Consider the following 18,389-nt stretch of genomic DNA (forward strand, 5'->3'; position numbering starts at 1 on the left):
ACAAACAAATATTTTTGATACAGTTCTATATTTAAGAGATGAGGAATTATGTACATTATTTACATTCGACAGATATTTGTCCTCATCTTGTTTGTTGTTAACACTTTGCTCACGGACGAGAGCATGTCCTGCCCTTTCCACTACTCTTTTAGCTTAATGTGAATCGACTGGTGTCATTACATGACAAACAAGATGAGGACAAATATCCATCAAATGTAAATAATGTAAATATTTTTGATATTCCTCTTGAGCATGATTAATTCAAAACAATGTGAGTAAATAAACATTGCATTTTACAGAGCAGTCTAAATGCTAAATGGTTAAACCAATAAAATGGAGTTATCTTAGCTTTCAGGTAACCTGTATCATGGAGAATGGCAATCAAATGTCTTGAAAGAAAACCCACACATCTTATGTCTATCAGTTCTAGGACCATGCAGTTCGTATTTCCATGACCATGCAATGTTTAGCCTTGTGGGTTATAAGGAGATATGCAAACAGCCTGTTACACTTATATACATGCATTTTAATGCAAGGAAACTAATTTAGCGTAGCAATGAAGATGATTAGGTTTAAACTTTAAGTTAATGAGAGTACATAATGTAGCATCTACACATTCACAATTTTGATACCTCTTTCTACGGTCTGGACGAGTCGTGTAACATCTCATTCAGATGTCTTGTAAACATTCTGTTATATAGGAGTGTGTGTGTGTGGGGGGGGGGGTTAAGGTAAGTGTATCTTTTTTTATTGCATGAATAAAGGGAGAGGTTGTGTCCATAACTTTTGCAGACCCTCCAAGACTGATAAGATTAATGAAATTGGTGTTAATTTGGAACATCGCTAGGTTGCAGTTGTTATTTAGGCTGAAGTCAACTACAATCTAGTACACCTATGATCTAGGCCAGTGGTTCCCAGCCTGTAGTCTGTGGAGCCCTGGTGGTCCGCAAAGGTAGTACTGCGGGGGGGGGGGGGGGGGGCTCCATGAACTAAATTCAAATTTTCATATATATATATATATACATACACAAGGATAATTATGTTAAAATGGGTTTGTGGAAAAACTAATTTAAATAAAAAGAGTTCTTGGTAGTGAAAAGGTTGGGGACCACTTAACTAAGCATTCCAGCTATGACCATCCCAACTTCTAATGGGATATTTGACTACTATTTTCACCAGGTTGAATGAGTGTTGAAAGGCTTTCTCGTTGGTTGATACACCTATAGGTCAGAACCTTAGGGTAAGATGTAGCGAGGGAGAACCCAGAGAGTAACAATTTTGGGAAGAAAGAATTTAGAAGTTGCTTAAAGCAGAGCCTAGGAAGTGATGCACAACAGGAGAGACGAAAGAAGAGACAGGTGGAAGAGGAGGATATGCAACTAACTAGTTCAGAGGACCAGTGCCTGTTGTAGCAAATATAAAGCAATCAGAGAAAGGAAGATATGTATCTTTGAACTAGAGGCACATTGATGAGTTATACATCTTTTAGCATAACTTTGGTGAAAAAGATAACCGAACTTAATATGCACACACACACTACCCAAGTGAATGTGTTTCTTTATGTCTCTTTTACTCTTTTACTTGTTTCAGTCATTTGACTGTGACCATGCTGGAGCACCGCCTTTAGTCAAGCAAATCGACCCCAGGACTTATTCTTTGTAAGCCTAGTACTTATTCTATCGGTCTCTTTTGCCAAACCGCTAAGTTATGGGGACGTAAACACACCAGCATTGGTTGTCAAGCAATGTTGGGAGGACAAACATATACACACACATAAATATATATATATATATATATACATACACAAGGATAATTATGTTAAAATGGGTTTGTGGAAAAACTAATTTAAATAAAAAGAGTTCTTGGTAGTGAAAAGGTTGGGGACCACTTAACTAAGCATTCCAGCTATGACCATCCCAACTTCTAATGGGATATTTGACTACTATTTTCACCAGGTTGAATGAGTGTTGAAAGGCTTTCTCGTTGGTTGATACACCTATAGGTCAGAACCTTAGGGTAAGATGTAGCGAGGGAGAACCCAGAGAGTAACAATTTTGGGAAGAAAGAATTTAGAAGTTGCTTAAAGCAGAGCCTAGGAAGTGATGCACAACAGGAGAGACGAAAGAAGAGACAGGTGGAAGAGGAGGATATGCAACTAACTAGTTCAGAGGACCAGTGCCTGTTGTAGCAAATATAAAGCAATCAGAGAAAGGAAGATATGTATCTTTGAACTAGAGGCACATTGATGAGTTATACATCTTTTAGCATAACTTTGGTGAAAAAGATAACCGAACTTAATATGCACACACACACTACCCAAGTGAATGTGTTTCTTTATGTCTCTTTTACTCTTTTACTTGTTTCAGTCATTTGACTGTGACCATGCTGGAGCACCGCCTTTAGTCAAGCAAATCGACCCCAGGACTTATTCTTTGTAAGCCTAGTACTTATTCTATCGGTCTCTTTTGCCAAACCGCTAAGTTATGGGGACGTAAACACACCAGCATTGGTTGTCAAGCAATGTTGGGAGGACAAACATATACACACACATAAATATATATATATATATATATATATATACACGACCGGCTTCTTTCAGTCTCTGTCTAACAAACTCACTCACAAGGCTTTGGTCGGCCCAAGACTATAGTAGAAGACACTTGCCCACGGTGGCACGCAGTGGGACTGAACCTGGACCCATGCGGTTTGTAAGTAAGCTAATTACCACACAGCCACTCCTATGCCTGTCTATATGCGTTCTATAAAGTGCTTCCACTTAACATTACAGTAGCAATATTCTGATTTCCGAACATACATCATAATATATTAAGAAATTCTAGCATCCTACCTCATGCTTCATCTTGCTAACCCTCTCACACTAACCCTCTCTGTTGACCTTCCACCCTCACTCTCTACATCATTCCTTCAATTTGCTTCCTTCATCATTTACTTACCATATTTGATGGCATAAAAGACACACGCCAATTTCAACAGCACATATTCAGGAAGAAAAGATTTTAGTGCTTTAAAGCAAGTAATATGCCATAAAAAATCAGTACCTTCAACCGGAAAGGTAACATCCTTCTCGTTCTACTCTCAGATGAAGGGAAAGGAGAAGAAATGTTACATTCTTCACTCCTCCCACTAATTAAACTTACCAAAACTCTTACGAACCAATGATACCAGTATAAACCATCACCAGTGCCATAAAATTCTAGACCTTGCCAAACACACACATATCAAGCTCAGTGGAAAGAATTATAATAGAATGAATGTAATATACAACTGACTTTTTAAAGTGACTGAAAAGACACTTACCTGTCCAATAAAAACTAAATACCCTGTTACATGTGAAGAACTGTTATTCCAAACTTCCTCCATAGATCGGAATGTTGACCCAACATAGCAGTTCACAAGTGCTAAAGGCATCATTCCTATTACAGAAGCAATAGAGTAGACTGGCATTGAAACATGTGTAAGCTGTTGAAGAGAAAGAAAGAGAGAAATAAAGACATGCTTACTGAATAATAATATTTTAAATAAAAACTCAAAGAATTGCAATGTTTTCTACCAAATATAACAATGTCCAGCTGATTCATCTTAACCCTTTCGTTACTGTATTTATTTTGAGATGCTCTGTGTTTCTTCCAATTATTTTAAATATAACAAAGAATTTAGTAAAATAACTTGGTTATCAATTAAGCTAGTGTTAGGGACATAAATTGCGACTAAAGTTTGGTGGAGGATTTTAATTCAGAACTTTTGAAAACCAGACATTTGTACTAAAGAGCCATAGCCAGGTTGATAACGAAAGGGTTAAAAGAGGGGGGGAGGGGGAGAGAGTGTGTGTGTGTGTGTATGAGAGAGAGAGAGAGAGAGAGGGAGAGTGACTATTAGCTGGGAGTTTTACAATGGTAGTTTTTTTGAGGAATGAATAAATAGAAATGACAGAAGAGAGAAAATAACAACAGTGAGGACATGTTTAACATATGTCAAACATTGAAAGAATTATGTTGGTATGCTATAGGTACAGATATGGCTTAGTGGTTAAGAAACTTGATTCCCAACCATATGGTCTTGGGTTCAGTTACAGTGAGTGGCACCTTGGGCAAGTGTCTGCTATCATATCCTGAAAGAAACCTGTTGTATATGTATGCATATGTGTGTGTTTCTGTATAACCTTGTCAAGACATCACGTGATGGATGTAGATGAGCATCACTGCCATACAAGTAAAGCTGTTCATTAGCAGACTTCCATTAAAAACACATCTGACTATGAGAAATATTACCCTGCTGGGAAACAGGTGAGGGTTGCCAACAGGGAAGGTGTCCAACCATAGAAAATCTGCTTCAACAAACTCTGTCTGACCCATGCAAGCATGGAAAAGTGGACACTAAATGATGATGATGATGATGAATGATGTATAAAAGAAAAATGCAGTAGTTGTTATTAAGTCGCGGTAGTGGTGGTAGTAATGATGACAACAGTGGTGGTGGTATTGGCAAGCTATGGCAGGAATTTTAACTGACAAATTAATTCAGATCTGCTGCTATAAAGACTCTTGATGACATTTGACATTTCTTTTTAGGAATAGCTCTCCTATGACCTAACACGAGTTTAGCTCAATACAAAAACTAAGAGAAGAACTACAACTTTATAAATGACAAATAATTGCTGAACTATGACAAATTTCTTACAGTACAAAAAGTAAACTTTAACAATTATAACATTGAGCAAATTAAATTATTTCATCATCATTTTTACATCCACTTTTCTATGCTGGCATGGGTTAGACATCTCCATTTCACCTGTTTTACTTCTCCACTTGTGGTCCTTCAATATCTCTTTTGTGAGGTCCAGTATTCTCGATCTTGGTTTCAAATCTCACTCATTTCCCACCCTCTAACAACCCCCTCACACACACACTCTCATAACCTCCATCTCCTCACACTCCAGATCCTGTTGTCCCCCCTTTCACTTCTCCTCACCTCAAATCCCCACTATTTCTATATCCTTCCACCTCCACCTCATCACTCTAATTCTTTCTTCTAAAATGTGAGTCATCATGTAGCTTCTCTACAGTAAAAAACCTGTTTTGCTCTGGGCCCCTTCTCACATATTTTAATACTTAATCTCCAAGTATAAAGCTGCCCACCAGGTTTTGTAGCACCCAGTACACTCTGTACAGTGGTTGGTATTAAAAGTGGCATCCAGTTGTAGAAACTACACCAAAGCATATACTAGAGTATGATGCAGTTTTTGAACCCAATGAATCGTCTCAAACCATTCAACCTATATCAGTAAGAAACCTGGATGTTAAACGATAAACTTTTTATAAATCTTATTTGCTAATGTAGGCTTCTAAGTTTCTCATTCATTATAATTTAGTTGGTAGACCACCACTACTGTTCTATAATCTCCTCAACCAGTTGCAATTCTCTTCTACCATGTTGAATTTTATTGTGTTCCCATCAGAGAAGTTCCTAGCACATATCCCCCATTTAACATCAAAACTGTTACAAGTACTGATCTGTTACATGACACAACAACCAACAAGTAAATAACAGGTGTCTTTTTATTATTCTTTTTTACAACTAAACATTTTACATCTGTCATATATTTTAACAATGTGACATCAACTACCAGACATGGCTAAATTTATAACATCAGTCTAACTAGCATTCACTCAAGAACTTTCACTTCAATATTTTAATGACACAAACATGTGTGAATGAAACTACACTTTGTCGACTTTTCAAATATTTAAATCTTATGTCAGTTTATCAAGAGTTATATTGAACAAACACACAATTTTTTTTATATATCAGAGAGACAGTCAGTTACTCAAAACTTGCTCAACATAAAAAATATCAATCAGCCATGGCTGTATGGTTAAGAAGTTTGCTTCCCAACAGCAGGGTTTCAAGTTCAATCCCACTGAACTTTTACATATACATATATGCATATGACCCGTGAATGATTTTCTATTTTCTGCCTTTTCGCCACTGAACACCTAGCGTGCTAGTCAACTTTTTCTCCTCTCTTATTAATTCTGTTTTTATATCCATTTGAGGATTTCTTCCAGGAGTTAATCCATCATGCTCGTGTTTGGCCAAAAGGCTTTATTTATTAAACAATAATAAATCTCTGAGCAAGATATAAACAGTAACTGCTCTATAACATAAGGGGGATCAGCCATCTGAATGTGGCTAGGGTCAGGGCAGGGTGGTGGGGGTGTTACTGATGCATTTAGGGCGGGGTGGGCTAAATGCATCAGTAACACCCCCACCACCCCGCCCTGACCCTAGCCACATTCAGATGGCTGATCCCCCTTATGCTTTATTTATTGTCTTCGCTTATTGTCTCAAATTACATTTGTTTAAATTCATACATCCACCCTGTATTGTTTTGTTTGCTCGAGCCCTAATTCTACACAAATCTTGCGGTTGCTGCTGATATACGAAGTTCCCAGTCTTATCCTTAAAGGAATGAAACTGGGTATTAGTATTTTTGGTTGATAACTGAGGAAGGATAAGGGTCCTTGTGTCTGTAATATGCGTACATTTTGTAATACTTAATGCATTTTTCTTTTATATTATATATATACAAGGTATTAGGGGTATTTGAGGACATTTCATTTTTAGTTCATTACACCTTCAAATTATTTAATGTATCATTTTTTTTTTTTCAGATAACCATTTCAAGATATCATGCTAACTCAAGAAATGAAAAGGCATGCAGTCATAGTTGCAAGATCATTTGTACACAGAATTCAGTTGGAATTAGAGGCATGTGATGGTATCACCTGTATCAAAGAGAACAAAACATTCACAATGCTCAGACACTAAAAGGGCACTGGAATTTATACATGTTCAAAACATTATCGATGAAAACCCCAGAAGATCAATGAGGTCCATTGCTAAAGAATTTTGGGTGTCAGAGTGGACTATCAGAACTGTGGTACATCATGACATTCGATCCAAGTCCTATGTAATGAGGAAAGGCCAATTAGTGTCTGCAAAGATATAGGAAAACTGTCTCATCCATTCAAAATGGTTACTTAACAAAGTGAAAAACCTTCATGAACAAGACATGCTTTGTCTTTTCTCTGACGAAAAACATTGACCAGGACCAAAAGCCTAACGGAAGAAATGACAGGTGGTTATGTGCAGATCCTTCTGAAGTATCCAGAGTAATGCACACAAAATTTCCAGCAGGTGTGATGGTTTTAAGAGTGGTGAAAATAGCAAAGGTCATGTGATACCTTCCTACTTTTTTCCAAAGGTCTTAGAATTAATGCTACTGGATACACTGAAGTATTGGAAACTGTTACCAAACCCTAGATTGATGAAGTATGCAATGGAAGACCATATGTGTTTCAACAAGACTCAGCACATTCTCACAAAGCTCTAGTCACCCAAGAATGGTTGTCAGACAATCTTTACAATTAGGTAACACCCAATATGTGTGGACTCCAAACTTGCCAGATTTGAACCCCATGAACTACTACATGAGCGCTGTTGAAAGGGAGACTAATTGTCATCCTCATAATACCATAGCTTCACTGAAGGCTGCCATTGTCCAGGTGATGTCTAAAATGAATAAGGACCATTTAGTGTCAGCATGCCAGCAGTTTCGGTCCTGCATTGAATCAGTCATTGAAGCTGAAGGTGCCTTCATAGAATAATTTGCTTAAAAACTCATTATCAAGACTAATTGCACAAATGTTTATTCAAATATATATTTATTTATGCTGAAATATAATTGTTTTATTGTGTACCAAAACTGTCCTCAAATACCCCTCACACCCTGTGTGTGTGTATGTGTGTATGTATATCTCTACATATATAAAACTGAGAATGTGTGTCTGTCTGTCTGTGTGTTTCTCTAAAACTTGAGAACTACACAACCAATTTCATTCAAATTTTACACATGCCTTACTTAGGGTCCACGTAGTTTCATGGGCAAAAAAATGTTCAACTTCTTGCCAAGAGCGAGCCCATAGCAATATCATATCTTCTCCAATATTTCAGTATTACGTGTTAAAAGTGAAACAAAAACATTTCTCTATTTTATGTCAGATGCTTTCACTTTAACAATAAAAATAATAATAACAATTGAATTATATGTAGTAAGTAATAATTAAAATCAAACTAAAGTATAATATAATCGTAAAAGTAAAAATAGCAATTGGTATAAAATTGCATCAATGATTTGAACTTGAATAAGTGGTTTCACATGAATGGGAATAAATTAAAAATAAAATTAGCATGCAGAAATGGAATAGTCCAGATGGAGCTGTGCTTTTACATTAGATTATCTGCTAATTAGCTAGCATTAAGTATCTATATGATACTTATGTAATATCTGTATGTAATATCTGTTTTCTCGAACAGACGCTCCTACAGAGTACTGCTGTTGGTTTATTATACATAAAGGACTAAAGCTTCAACTGCTTACTGCTTTCTGACTCATCGTAAGGTTTGTTGTTATTATTATTACTGTTTAACTATTGTTATCACGTTTGTTGGTTCCTTGTAAAGGAAACATTGTTGTGTTGCATTTGTTAAATAATTGTAAACTGTAACCCTCCCCTTTTGGGAGAAAGAGCTTTGGTTATTGTTTAAAAATTGAATTGTGTCCCTGTTTGGCGAAATTGACAATATTTTCACTGTTTACACGGAAGCATTTTTGTTAGAAGAAAGTCCAAAAATGAATTTTGCTGCAGCCGTCGGTGGGCGCGAACTCATTGAAATTAAAGTGGAAGAAATACGGATTGATCACTGACAAAGACGGTGAATCTAGGATAACACCACCAAACGAAATAAAACATTAAATTAAAGAAAAGACTATTGTCTATAAAGTATACAATGTAGAGGAAAAAAAAGATTTGAACACCTGGAGTAAAGCACCATCGAAAAGTGTCTTGGTGCGACTATGAAAGATATCTAACTAGAGGCAGTAAATTCGCCACAATAGAAGTAAGGTTCGAGTCAACGGAGCGTGCAAGGAAGTACTCGACTTGAACCTTGCAAAGTGGAAATATTTTATTTTTACCTTTATATCTGGGACGTAGGACATCCCGGATAAAAATTAAAAATGACCCCCACCCCAGAAGTAGAGGTAGGCTGGATTGTAGCCACACTTCTATACGAGATGGAGGAAAAGATACAATTGATCGAAATTGCAAGAGAGTATTGTTATCACTAGTGATATCAAGATATAACTTTGTATTTTATGTGTAGATGGATATATATATATGTGCATGTAATATGTATACATATATGTACACATATATACATGCACTAGCACTATGACCCGGCAACGACGGGTCATAATGCTAGTATATATATATATATATATATATAGAGAGAGAGAGAGAGAGAGAGAGAGAATACTGTAGCACTCAAGCATTCCCAAATGTATTATTAGTAGCATTATCATAAACTGAAACTAACCAGGATCTCAACTTTATCAATTATTTGAACTTTATAACTAGTAACATCTATAACTTTACATGCATCATAGATTTTTGGTAGGCTCCTTGCAAGCTAAGCTTACAATATAGGTTCAATTTCTAGGCAAGCCATTTTAATACCACTTACTCATGGGATCATTTGGCATGTCTGTCAATGAGGAGCATAGCTGTCCAAGTGAACTGATTCACTTCTTGCAATGCACATTGTGGCCTTAGGGATTCCATTGTCCCAGGGGTTCATCCAGTTGCTTATGTGCAGGCGTAGCTATGTGATTGAAAAGTCTGTTGCCCACCACATAGTTTCAGGTTCAGTTCCACTGCATGGCACTTTAGCCCTTTATTATTCAGATTACTCAGTCAAATCTAAGGCTTATTTAGTCACATTGGGTCTCATGGAGGCAAAGTGGCTGGGTTTCTGTTTTGAGCGTTGGGCCATATTGAGGCATAGTGGCTAAGTTCCATTCAAGTGTTGGGCCTACTAGTTATTATGGAATCTCGAATATCTACAATTAAATCCTTTGTACTTTTTATTTCCTTAACATCTTGAAGTAACCATACACAATTATGATGCTGCTCATATTATATTGGCAAAGAAAACGAAAAATTTTTTTTAAGTCATCATAATCCTCATAATCAGTCAGACATTCACAAGTCTGACCCAGCCACTTTTTCAGTCTATCTTGGCATACCTCTACTTCACTATTCACAATAAACCCAAAATGTATTTTCTTTGCCCTGATCTAGCAGACCTATGATCAAAAGCATTCTAGCTCTAGCTATCCCATTCTTTTCTATATCAGGGTCTGTATTGTTCAATGAGTCCTTTACTTTTTCAAGGTGATATAGTGTGTGATTTGATGGAGATTTGGCTGTTATATCTAGCAGATCAAGCAAACACAGGGCTTTCTCATTACCTTGTTTTCAGCAGTTTTATCTTCAGCTTCTATTAACTCCTTACATTTCATTATCATTACTTACTATGGAGCACCAGATTATTGAAGAAGACCTCACTCTTTTATTTGTTTAATCATTGGATCATGACCATGTTGGGGCACCAGCTTGAAAGGTTTAGTTAGGCAAATCACCAGTACTTACAGTTATAGGAATGTAAATGAAGCAACACAAGATGTCAAGTGGTGAAGAGATAAATGAAAAGACGAAGATGCACGCATATCTTGTTTCAGTCATTTGACTGCGGCCATGCTGGAGCACCGCCTTTAATCAAGCAAATCGACCCCAGGACTTATTCTTTGGAAGCCTAGCACTTATTCTATGGGTCTCTTTTGCCGAACTACTAAGTTACAGGGACATAAACACACCAGCATCGGTTGTCAAGCAATGTTGGGGGGACAAACACAGACGCACAAACATATACACACGCATACATATATATATATACATATATACGACGGGATTCTTTCAGTTTCCGTCTACCAAATCCACTCATGAGGCTTTGGTCGACCCAAGGCTATAGTAGAAAACACTTGGCCAAGGTGCCAAGCAGTGGGAATGAACCCAGAACCATGTGGTTGTTAAGCAAGCTACTTACCACACAGCCACTCCTGCATCTATATATATATACATATGATGCAATTCCATACAGTTTCCTTTACCAATGGATCAGCCTGGGGCTATAGTAGACCTGCCCAATATGCTGTGCAGAGAGACTCAACCCAAAGCCACATGGTTGCAAAGCAATCTTAACCATACAACCATGCATGCACCTATGTTTATTTTTTTCTTATATTTTGATTTTTGTATGTCTTCATCAGCGGAAGAAAGGCAGCATCCATAACCAGTTTTTAGAGCATCAGAGATGGGTTAATTAGTGTGTGTGCACGTGTTTATTGTTATTGCTTTTACATTGCAGAATATCTTTTAATTATGCCTTGCCTGGTAGCTTATATGTGTAAGTATCATCAAATAGTTTTTTTTTTATATATATATATATTAAAGCTTCTGAAAACTTGCTTATTAACATTAACCTCATTACTTAATGTTGGAAGTTTCCAAGGATTTCGAACTTCTGTCATAAATACACCTTTGAAACAACTCACATTATGCAATGATATATATATATATGTGAGTGTGTGTGTGTATATATATATATATATGTTTATAGATATATGTATATATATATGTGTAACACATATGTGGAAATCTGTGGGTGTGTCTGTTTGTGGCGTTGTTATCTAACTCCTACATCGTTTTATCGATTTTGATGAAACTTGACAGGTGAGTAGAACTCATGTCTGGAAAAACTAGTGACATACTTAGATAGTTGAAAAAAAAATCGATAATAGGGTCCCTGGAAGGGATTCTTATATCTACTACATATTATTTTTAAACATCCAAGGGAAATAACCTATTCACTCCTAAAAAGGATCCGTATATATATAGCCAAGGGAAATAACCCATTCCTGTTCGTAAATACATAAATCAAATTGAGTATGCTTATTTCTTAGTAATTGAACTGAGTCATTTTCACAATTTATCCACTTATTTTGGTTAGTGATTTATTCACGAATATACCAACACTAGTGCCACTGAGGCTAATATTCTCTGCGAACGCACAGAAGCCCTTTTCAGAGTTATTTACTTTGAATTGTTATTATCTCATATCTGATTAGCCTGCTATTATGTAACATGCTTCATGATTTTAGTATACATACCTTATTAGTATTCCCGCCTAAGTTCTATATTCTCTGGAACGTATTAAAGCCCTTTTCAGGGTTCCTTCATTTGAATTCTTACTATCAGGTAGCTAATTTCAAGCTATTACATAACTGGCTTCACAATTTGGGTATTCATAACTTATTGGGAATTCCTGAAAACAAGATCCTGTGTAAGACAGTTCGGTATTCTCAATAAATGCACAAAAACTGTTTTACAGGTTACATACTTTGCATTATTGTTACTGGATTAGCAAAACAATTATGAGAATTGAACCAAGGGATAAGCTCCGCTTTCCCGGGAATTACCGGGTACATCAGCTAGTATATATATATATATATTATATATATATATATATATATATATATATATATATGGCCAGATTGGAGCAATCTCAAGATTAATCCGCTGACCCGTCCGTGTTTTTTGTATCGTCTATCTGGATGTTTTGCGTTCTTGTCCCATTTTGTATTTTATATATATATATATACACACACGGCAAATAAGAAAGTAGAGAGGATATAAAATAGACATCAGCCGGAAAATATTCCATTATGTCTATTTATTCCAATATATTGGATTGATACACACACATGTATTAGTGGTAGAGATTATTGAATAGAAAGAGTTAGTAATTGGTAATCACATGTGTGTATATCAATCCAATAGATTGGAATAAATAGACATAATGGAATGTTTTCTGGCTGATGTCTGTCAATTTTATATCCTCTCCACTTTCTTATTTGCCGTATAAATCAAGAGTAAACCACTTTTTACTCCACCCATATATAATACTCAATTGCGAGATTGCCACGCAATAACTAGCACTTGGGCATAACTGGGTACACTACAGGAGTATATTGGATAGGTACTATCCCTTAGGTGGTTTCCCAACCTCTAACTCACATGAAAATATATATATATATATATATATATATATATATATATTATATAAAATCTGTTCTGTCTGTCTGTGTGTGTGTCTTCTAGGATCTCGAGCATCCTCCATCCGATTGCACTCAAATTTGATATGTAGATGCTGACGGTATCAGGGTGTGTATAAGTCTTGAAAAAATTACAAAAATCGATTCCAGGTGAGAATGCGATCAATAAAGCCGTGGAAACATACATTTGCACACGCAAGTACATCAGCTGTTGCAATCAATACTACCCGTACACGAGAAAAATGCACGTGCAGTTTGTGCAAAAAAAGCCCACTGGCTTGAAATAATGCCACAAAATGCAGTATATTTAAGAGACCGAAAAAGTAAGATGCAAAAGAGATATTTTCTTCAAACTTGGCATGAAGGAAGGAAAGACTATTTGGTTTCTCAAGAAGTTTTTTTTTTGCCTTAACTTCGTTTAACAAAACCAAAAATTTTATTGAAATAAATATGCTTAATTATTTTTTAATGAAAAGAAAACACTGATTGCTTTTTATTCAAGGAAGAAAATACTATTTTCTTGCTAATAAATGATTTTTGTTGCCTTACAGCTTTAAACCCCCAAAAAGTGTGTTTTTTAGTGAAAGAAAACCATTATTGTATTCAATCAAGATTGTTTGAGCTTTATTTCAAGGTGAATGTAGTCAAAATACTTCAATTGAGAAAATTTGGTTTAAATGTTTGACAACTATGCACCATCCATTGGACAGTGGGGTGGGGGCGTTTTTCTCATGTGTGTGTGTGTATATATATATATATATATATATATATATATATATAGGTCAGAGCTATAGTAGAAAAGTAGAAGACACTTACCCAAAGTAATATATGTACATATATATATATATATATTACTTTGGGTAAGTGTCTTCTACTCTTCTACTATAGCTCTGACCTAACCAAAGCCTTGTGAGTGGATTTGGTAGACAGAAATTGAGAGCAGTGCACTGTTTGAGTGTGTGTTTTAATGTCCATTTTCCATGCTGGGGCATGTGTTAGACAGTTTGATAGGAGCTGGCAAGGCCAGGAGTTACACTAGGTTCCACTGTTTTGGCATGGTTTCTACAGCTTGATGCCCTTCCAAGTGCCAACCACTTTACAGAGTGTAGTGGATGCTTTTTTTATGTGGCAGCAGTACACACACACACACTTACGTATATATATCTATGAATATATATATATGTGTGTGTGTGTGTGAGTGTGTCTGTTTGTGTGTCTTTGTCTTGATGTCACATGATAGTAGTAAATGAGTGTCAATGTCATATAGGCAGTGCAATTCGTACCCACAATTCTACAAAAACAGGGGAAATATTACCTTGCTTGGAAATAAGTAAGGGATGGCAACAAAGAGATTACATTAGTAAATTTGTCCAACCCATGCCAGTAAAGGAAAGTGTACATTAAAATCATGACAGTGATGCTGCTGAAGATGATGATGGTTAATTACTCATGGACACCATCAACATAAAAATCAACAGTTAAGTTATAAAAATACTTGATGAAATGAGCACCAAAATATAATTAAACACACTTATGTGATGAGGGAAAGATATCATTACCTAAGTGTAAATGACCAATATTATTTTAACAAGCCTATGCTTCACTGAGGGCAAATATATGCAAGGAGTTATCTCGCATTTCGGCCAATATTTTTTTTCCTGTTCACTTCATTAGTATGCTAACACTAACTTAATTATTACTTCTTAATGTTAAGTTATTATCAACATAATTTATGCAGCAAACATCATAAAGCCAACTAGTTCTAGTTTAGAGAAATCTTTTAAATTTCATATATATATATATATATATATATATAGAAATCTTTTAAATTTCATATATATATATATAGAGAGAGAGAAATCTTTAAAATTTCATATATATATATATATATTATGTCATTATAAAGGAAAAAAAATTTGTTAAAAAATTTTCTAATATTCTTCAGACATATTGACGCAAATATATATATTTTTTAACATTTAAGCCTTCTGTCGTTTTTTCACTCTTTACTATTTTTATATATATATATATATATATATATATAGAGAGAGAGAGAGAGAGAGAGAGAGGGAAATCTTTTAAATTTCATATATATATAGAGAGAGAAATCTTTTAAATTTCATATATATATATAGTAGGGAAAGAAATAATCAAGATCAGTGGGTGCAGAAGAAGTAGAGTGCTGGTCCAGACATCATACAGCATATAATTTCATCCCTCTACATTTTGAGTTCAAATCCCACTGAGATTGATTAGCCTTTCATTCTTTCATAACCAAATCTGTGTTTTGGTTAATTCAATTAATCATGCCCTGGCATGGAAAGGAAATAAACTGACATTTACTACAGCTAATGCAGTGAAGCTTTAAATCTTTGTATGTTCACTTTGCAACCATGAGATCGAGGATTCAGTCCCACTGTGTGGAACTTTGGGCAAGTGACTTCTACCAGAGCCCTGAACCAACCAATAACATGTGAGTGACTTTGATAGATGGAAATTGTATGGCAACTCATTGTGGGTGTATCATCATCATCATCATCATTTAATGGTCCGCTTTCCATGCTGGCATGGGTTAGATGGTTTGACTGAGGACTGGCAAGCCAGATGGCTGCATCAGCCTCCAATCTGATCTGGCAGAGTTTCTATATATATATATATATATATATGTATGTATGTATATATTTATACATGTTGCTGGTGGTGCCACATAAAAAGCATTGGTGCCAGTGCCATGTAAAAAGCACTTGTGCTGGGGTCACGTAAAAATCACTTGTGCTAGTGTCACATAAAAAGCACTGGTGCTGGTGTCACATAAAAAGCACTGGCCACATAAAAAGCACTGGTGCTGGTGTCACATGAAAAGTACTGGTGCTGGTGTCACAAAAAACACTGGTGCCACATAAAAAGCACTGGTGTTGTGCCAAGTAAAAAGTACCCGGTATACTCTGTAAAAACAGACAATGGAGCCTGGTGCAACTCCTAGTCTTACCAGCACTTACCAAACCATCCAACCCATGCCAGCATGGAAAGTGGACATTAACCGCTAATGATGATGGTGTGAGTGTGTGTGTGTACGTGCTACTTACAACTTGACAACCAGTGTTGGTTTGTAACTTAGCAGTTCAGCAAAAGATACTAACAGAATAAGTACTTGGGTTGCTCAGTTTGACTAAAACCTTTTAAGATGTTGCCCTAACAGTGCTGCAGTCCCATGACTGAAACAAATAAAAGATATATGCAGAATATGAGGCAATAATTTACCAAGAGCTATCACTGCAGAACACCACCAGCAAAAAAAAAAAAAAGCATTAGTGATGTCGGTGTTGTTATAATACTCACTGTATTAAGTATGGTAACTTAGCTAGTGATTTTCATGCAGATGGCATACCTAAATACTCTTTCTCAAACATAAACTAATGTTCATAGCTACACATGTACAGTATTGTACATCTATTTAGGGTTCTCTCATCATTGCTTCAGAATGTATGGTAACATTTCTTTCACTGAAGAGGACTAATAAAATTGAAACATAACCAGAGTTGTCTCCCATATCTATTGTAATAATTATAACTAGCGGGACCCGTGAATATTTCACAGAATTAATGGTAAACCTATTGGGTTATTTCTGAAAACTTTATCCAAACCCTGAAAACATAGCCTGTGTTGTCTGTATAGAAAGATAGTAACTCATCTGCTACTCATTAAAAAGTGAAAGGAATTGGAATACGGTGATTACTTAATACACTTTATATACTTTATGCACAATTTTATAGACTTAATACATAGCACTCAAAATATTTGCTCTAATTTTTCAATTTTCCCCATTAACAAAAAAAAAATATTCCATAGATATGATACAACCTTTAGTTAAATTGCATATATCTGCCATATAACTAAACGTGAATATTTCACAGAACTGCACTTATGCACATGTGCTGATAGGTGAGACAAAAAAACTCGGTTCAATTAAAAAAAAATACACTTTCCACTATCCAATCATCACCACCACCATCGTCATCTCTCTCTTCCTCCCTTTTCTCACTCCCCTCTCTCTCCGCCTTTCTTTAACCTCACCATCAGAACATCAAACCTCAGCTAAAATTATATTTTCAACTCTCCTTCTCTACCTTCAACCAACTTTTATAACCACGTAATAAATATTATGTTCCCCCTACCTCATGTCATGGACACTTCTCTCTCCCTCTTCACCTTATCCTCTTTTTGTCTCTCTTTCCCTTCAACTAATCACATGAAAGTGTTACAATTACATTCCCTCTACCTTTCATCATGGATGCTTCTCTCTTCCTCTTTTTTTCTAATCATGTGAAAGCGTTACCAATGGGTTAAGTAACACAATGACAAGCAGAATTGTTATAAGATAATATTAATCATTGACTAATACTGTCACTTCCTTCCTGCATTAAAGCTGATAACAAAAACTTCACATACATAATACAAGGTTACTAATCTATAATCTATATATATAAAGCTGAAGTCGTTTGTGTGACAGGTTTGGTAGCCTTCAACTAACACTATCTCCTCCGAGACCCTGTGGCGCAAGTTGACCAAAATTGAGAGTATGATAGAAAAAGGCTTGCTCTTCATTCCGTAGCAGATAAAATTCAAATCAGACCATGTTAAGACCAAAAATTATTTACATCAAAAAGGTGCTTTTTTTCTATGAAAATCCCTATTTTTTATGATTTTTTGACAGCTGTGTCGCCATTTTTCGGTGTATTTCAACCAGAAAAATGTTCACTTAAAGAGAATTTTCAATTCAATTCAATTCAAGCTACATAACAAGCTACATAATGCAAAATTTTTACTTTTCAAAAATTCCAATTCTAAAGGGTTGAAACAAACCCGAGCAATGCCGGGCGATACTGCTAGTTATTGACAAAACACATTTTAACAGAAGTGAAACCACAACTTTGCTGGTTGAAAAGTGCAGTTAGTTAGACAATGGATATAAAATACAGAAAACTCGGGAAGAAGCCGTTAAACTAGATCTAAGATTGCTGGGCTTCGGGGATCTCTTTTACTCTTTTACTTGTTTCAGTCATTTGACTGTGGCCATGCTGGAGCACCACCTTTAGTCGAGCAAATCGACCCCAGGACTTATTCTTTGTAAGCCTAGTGCTTATTCTATCGGTCTCTTTTTGCCGAACCACTAAGTTACGGGGACGTAAACACACCAGCATCAGTTGTCAAGCGATGTTGGGGGGGAACAAACACAGACACACAAACATCTACACACACACATGTACATATATATGCTAGCATGGAGAACGGA

At 35.9% G+C, this 18,389-nt stretch overlaps 1 protein-coding gene across 1 annotated transcript in view; it reads right to left on the bottom strand.

The window, feature by feature from the left end:
* The window catches only part of LOC115210906 (transmembrane protein 64-like), a 45,808-nt gene that overhangs the window by 1,363 nt on the left and 26,056 nt on the right, over nt 1–18,389 (bottom strand). The window contains exon 2 of the mRNA XM_029779687.2: nt 3,319–3,480. Within this exon, the coding sequence (XP_029635547.1) occupies nt 3,319–3,480 (162 nt within the window). The remainder of the gene's footprint in view (nt 1–3,318; nt 3,481–18,389) is intronic.

Source organism: Octopus sinensis, linkage group LG1 (genome assembly GCF_006345805.1).
Source record: "Octopus sinensis linkage group LG1, ASM634580v1, whole genome shotgun sequence".
NCBI lineage: Eukaryota > Metazoa > Mollusca > Cephalopoda > Octopoda > Octopodidae > Octopus > Octopus sinensis.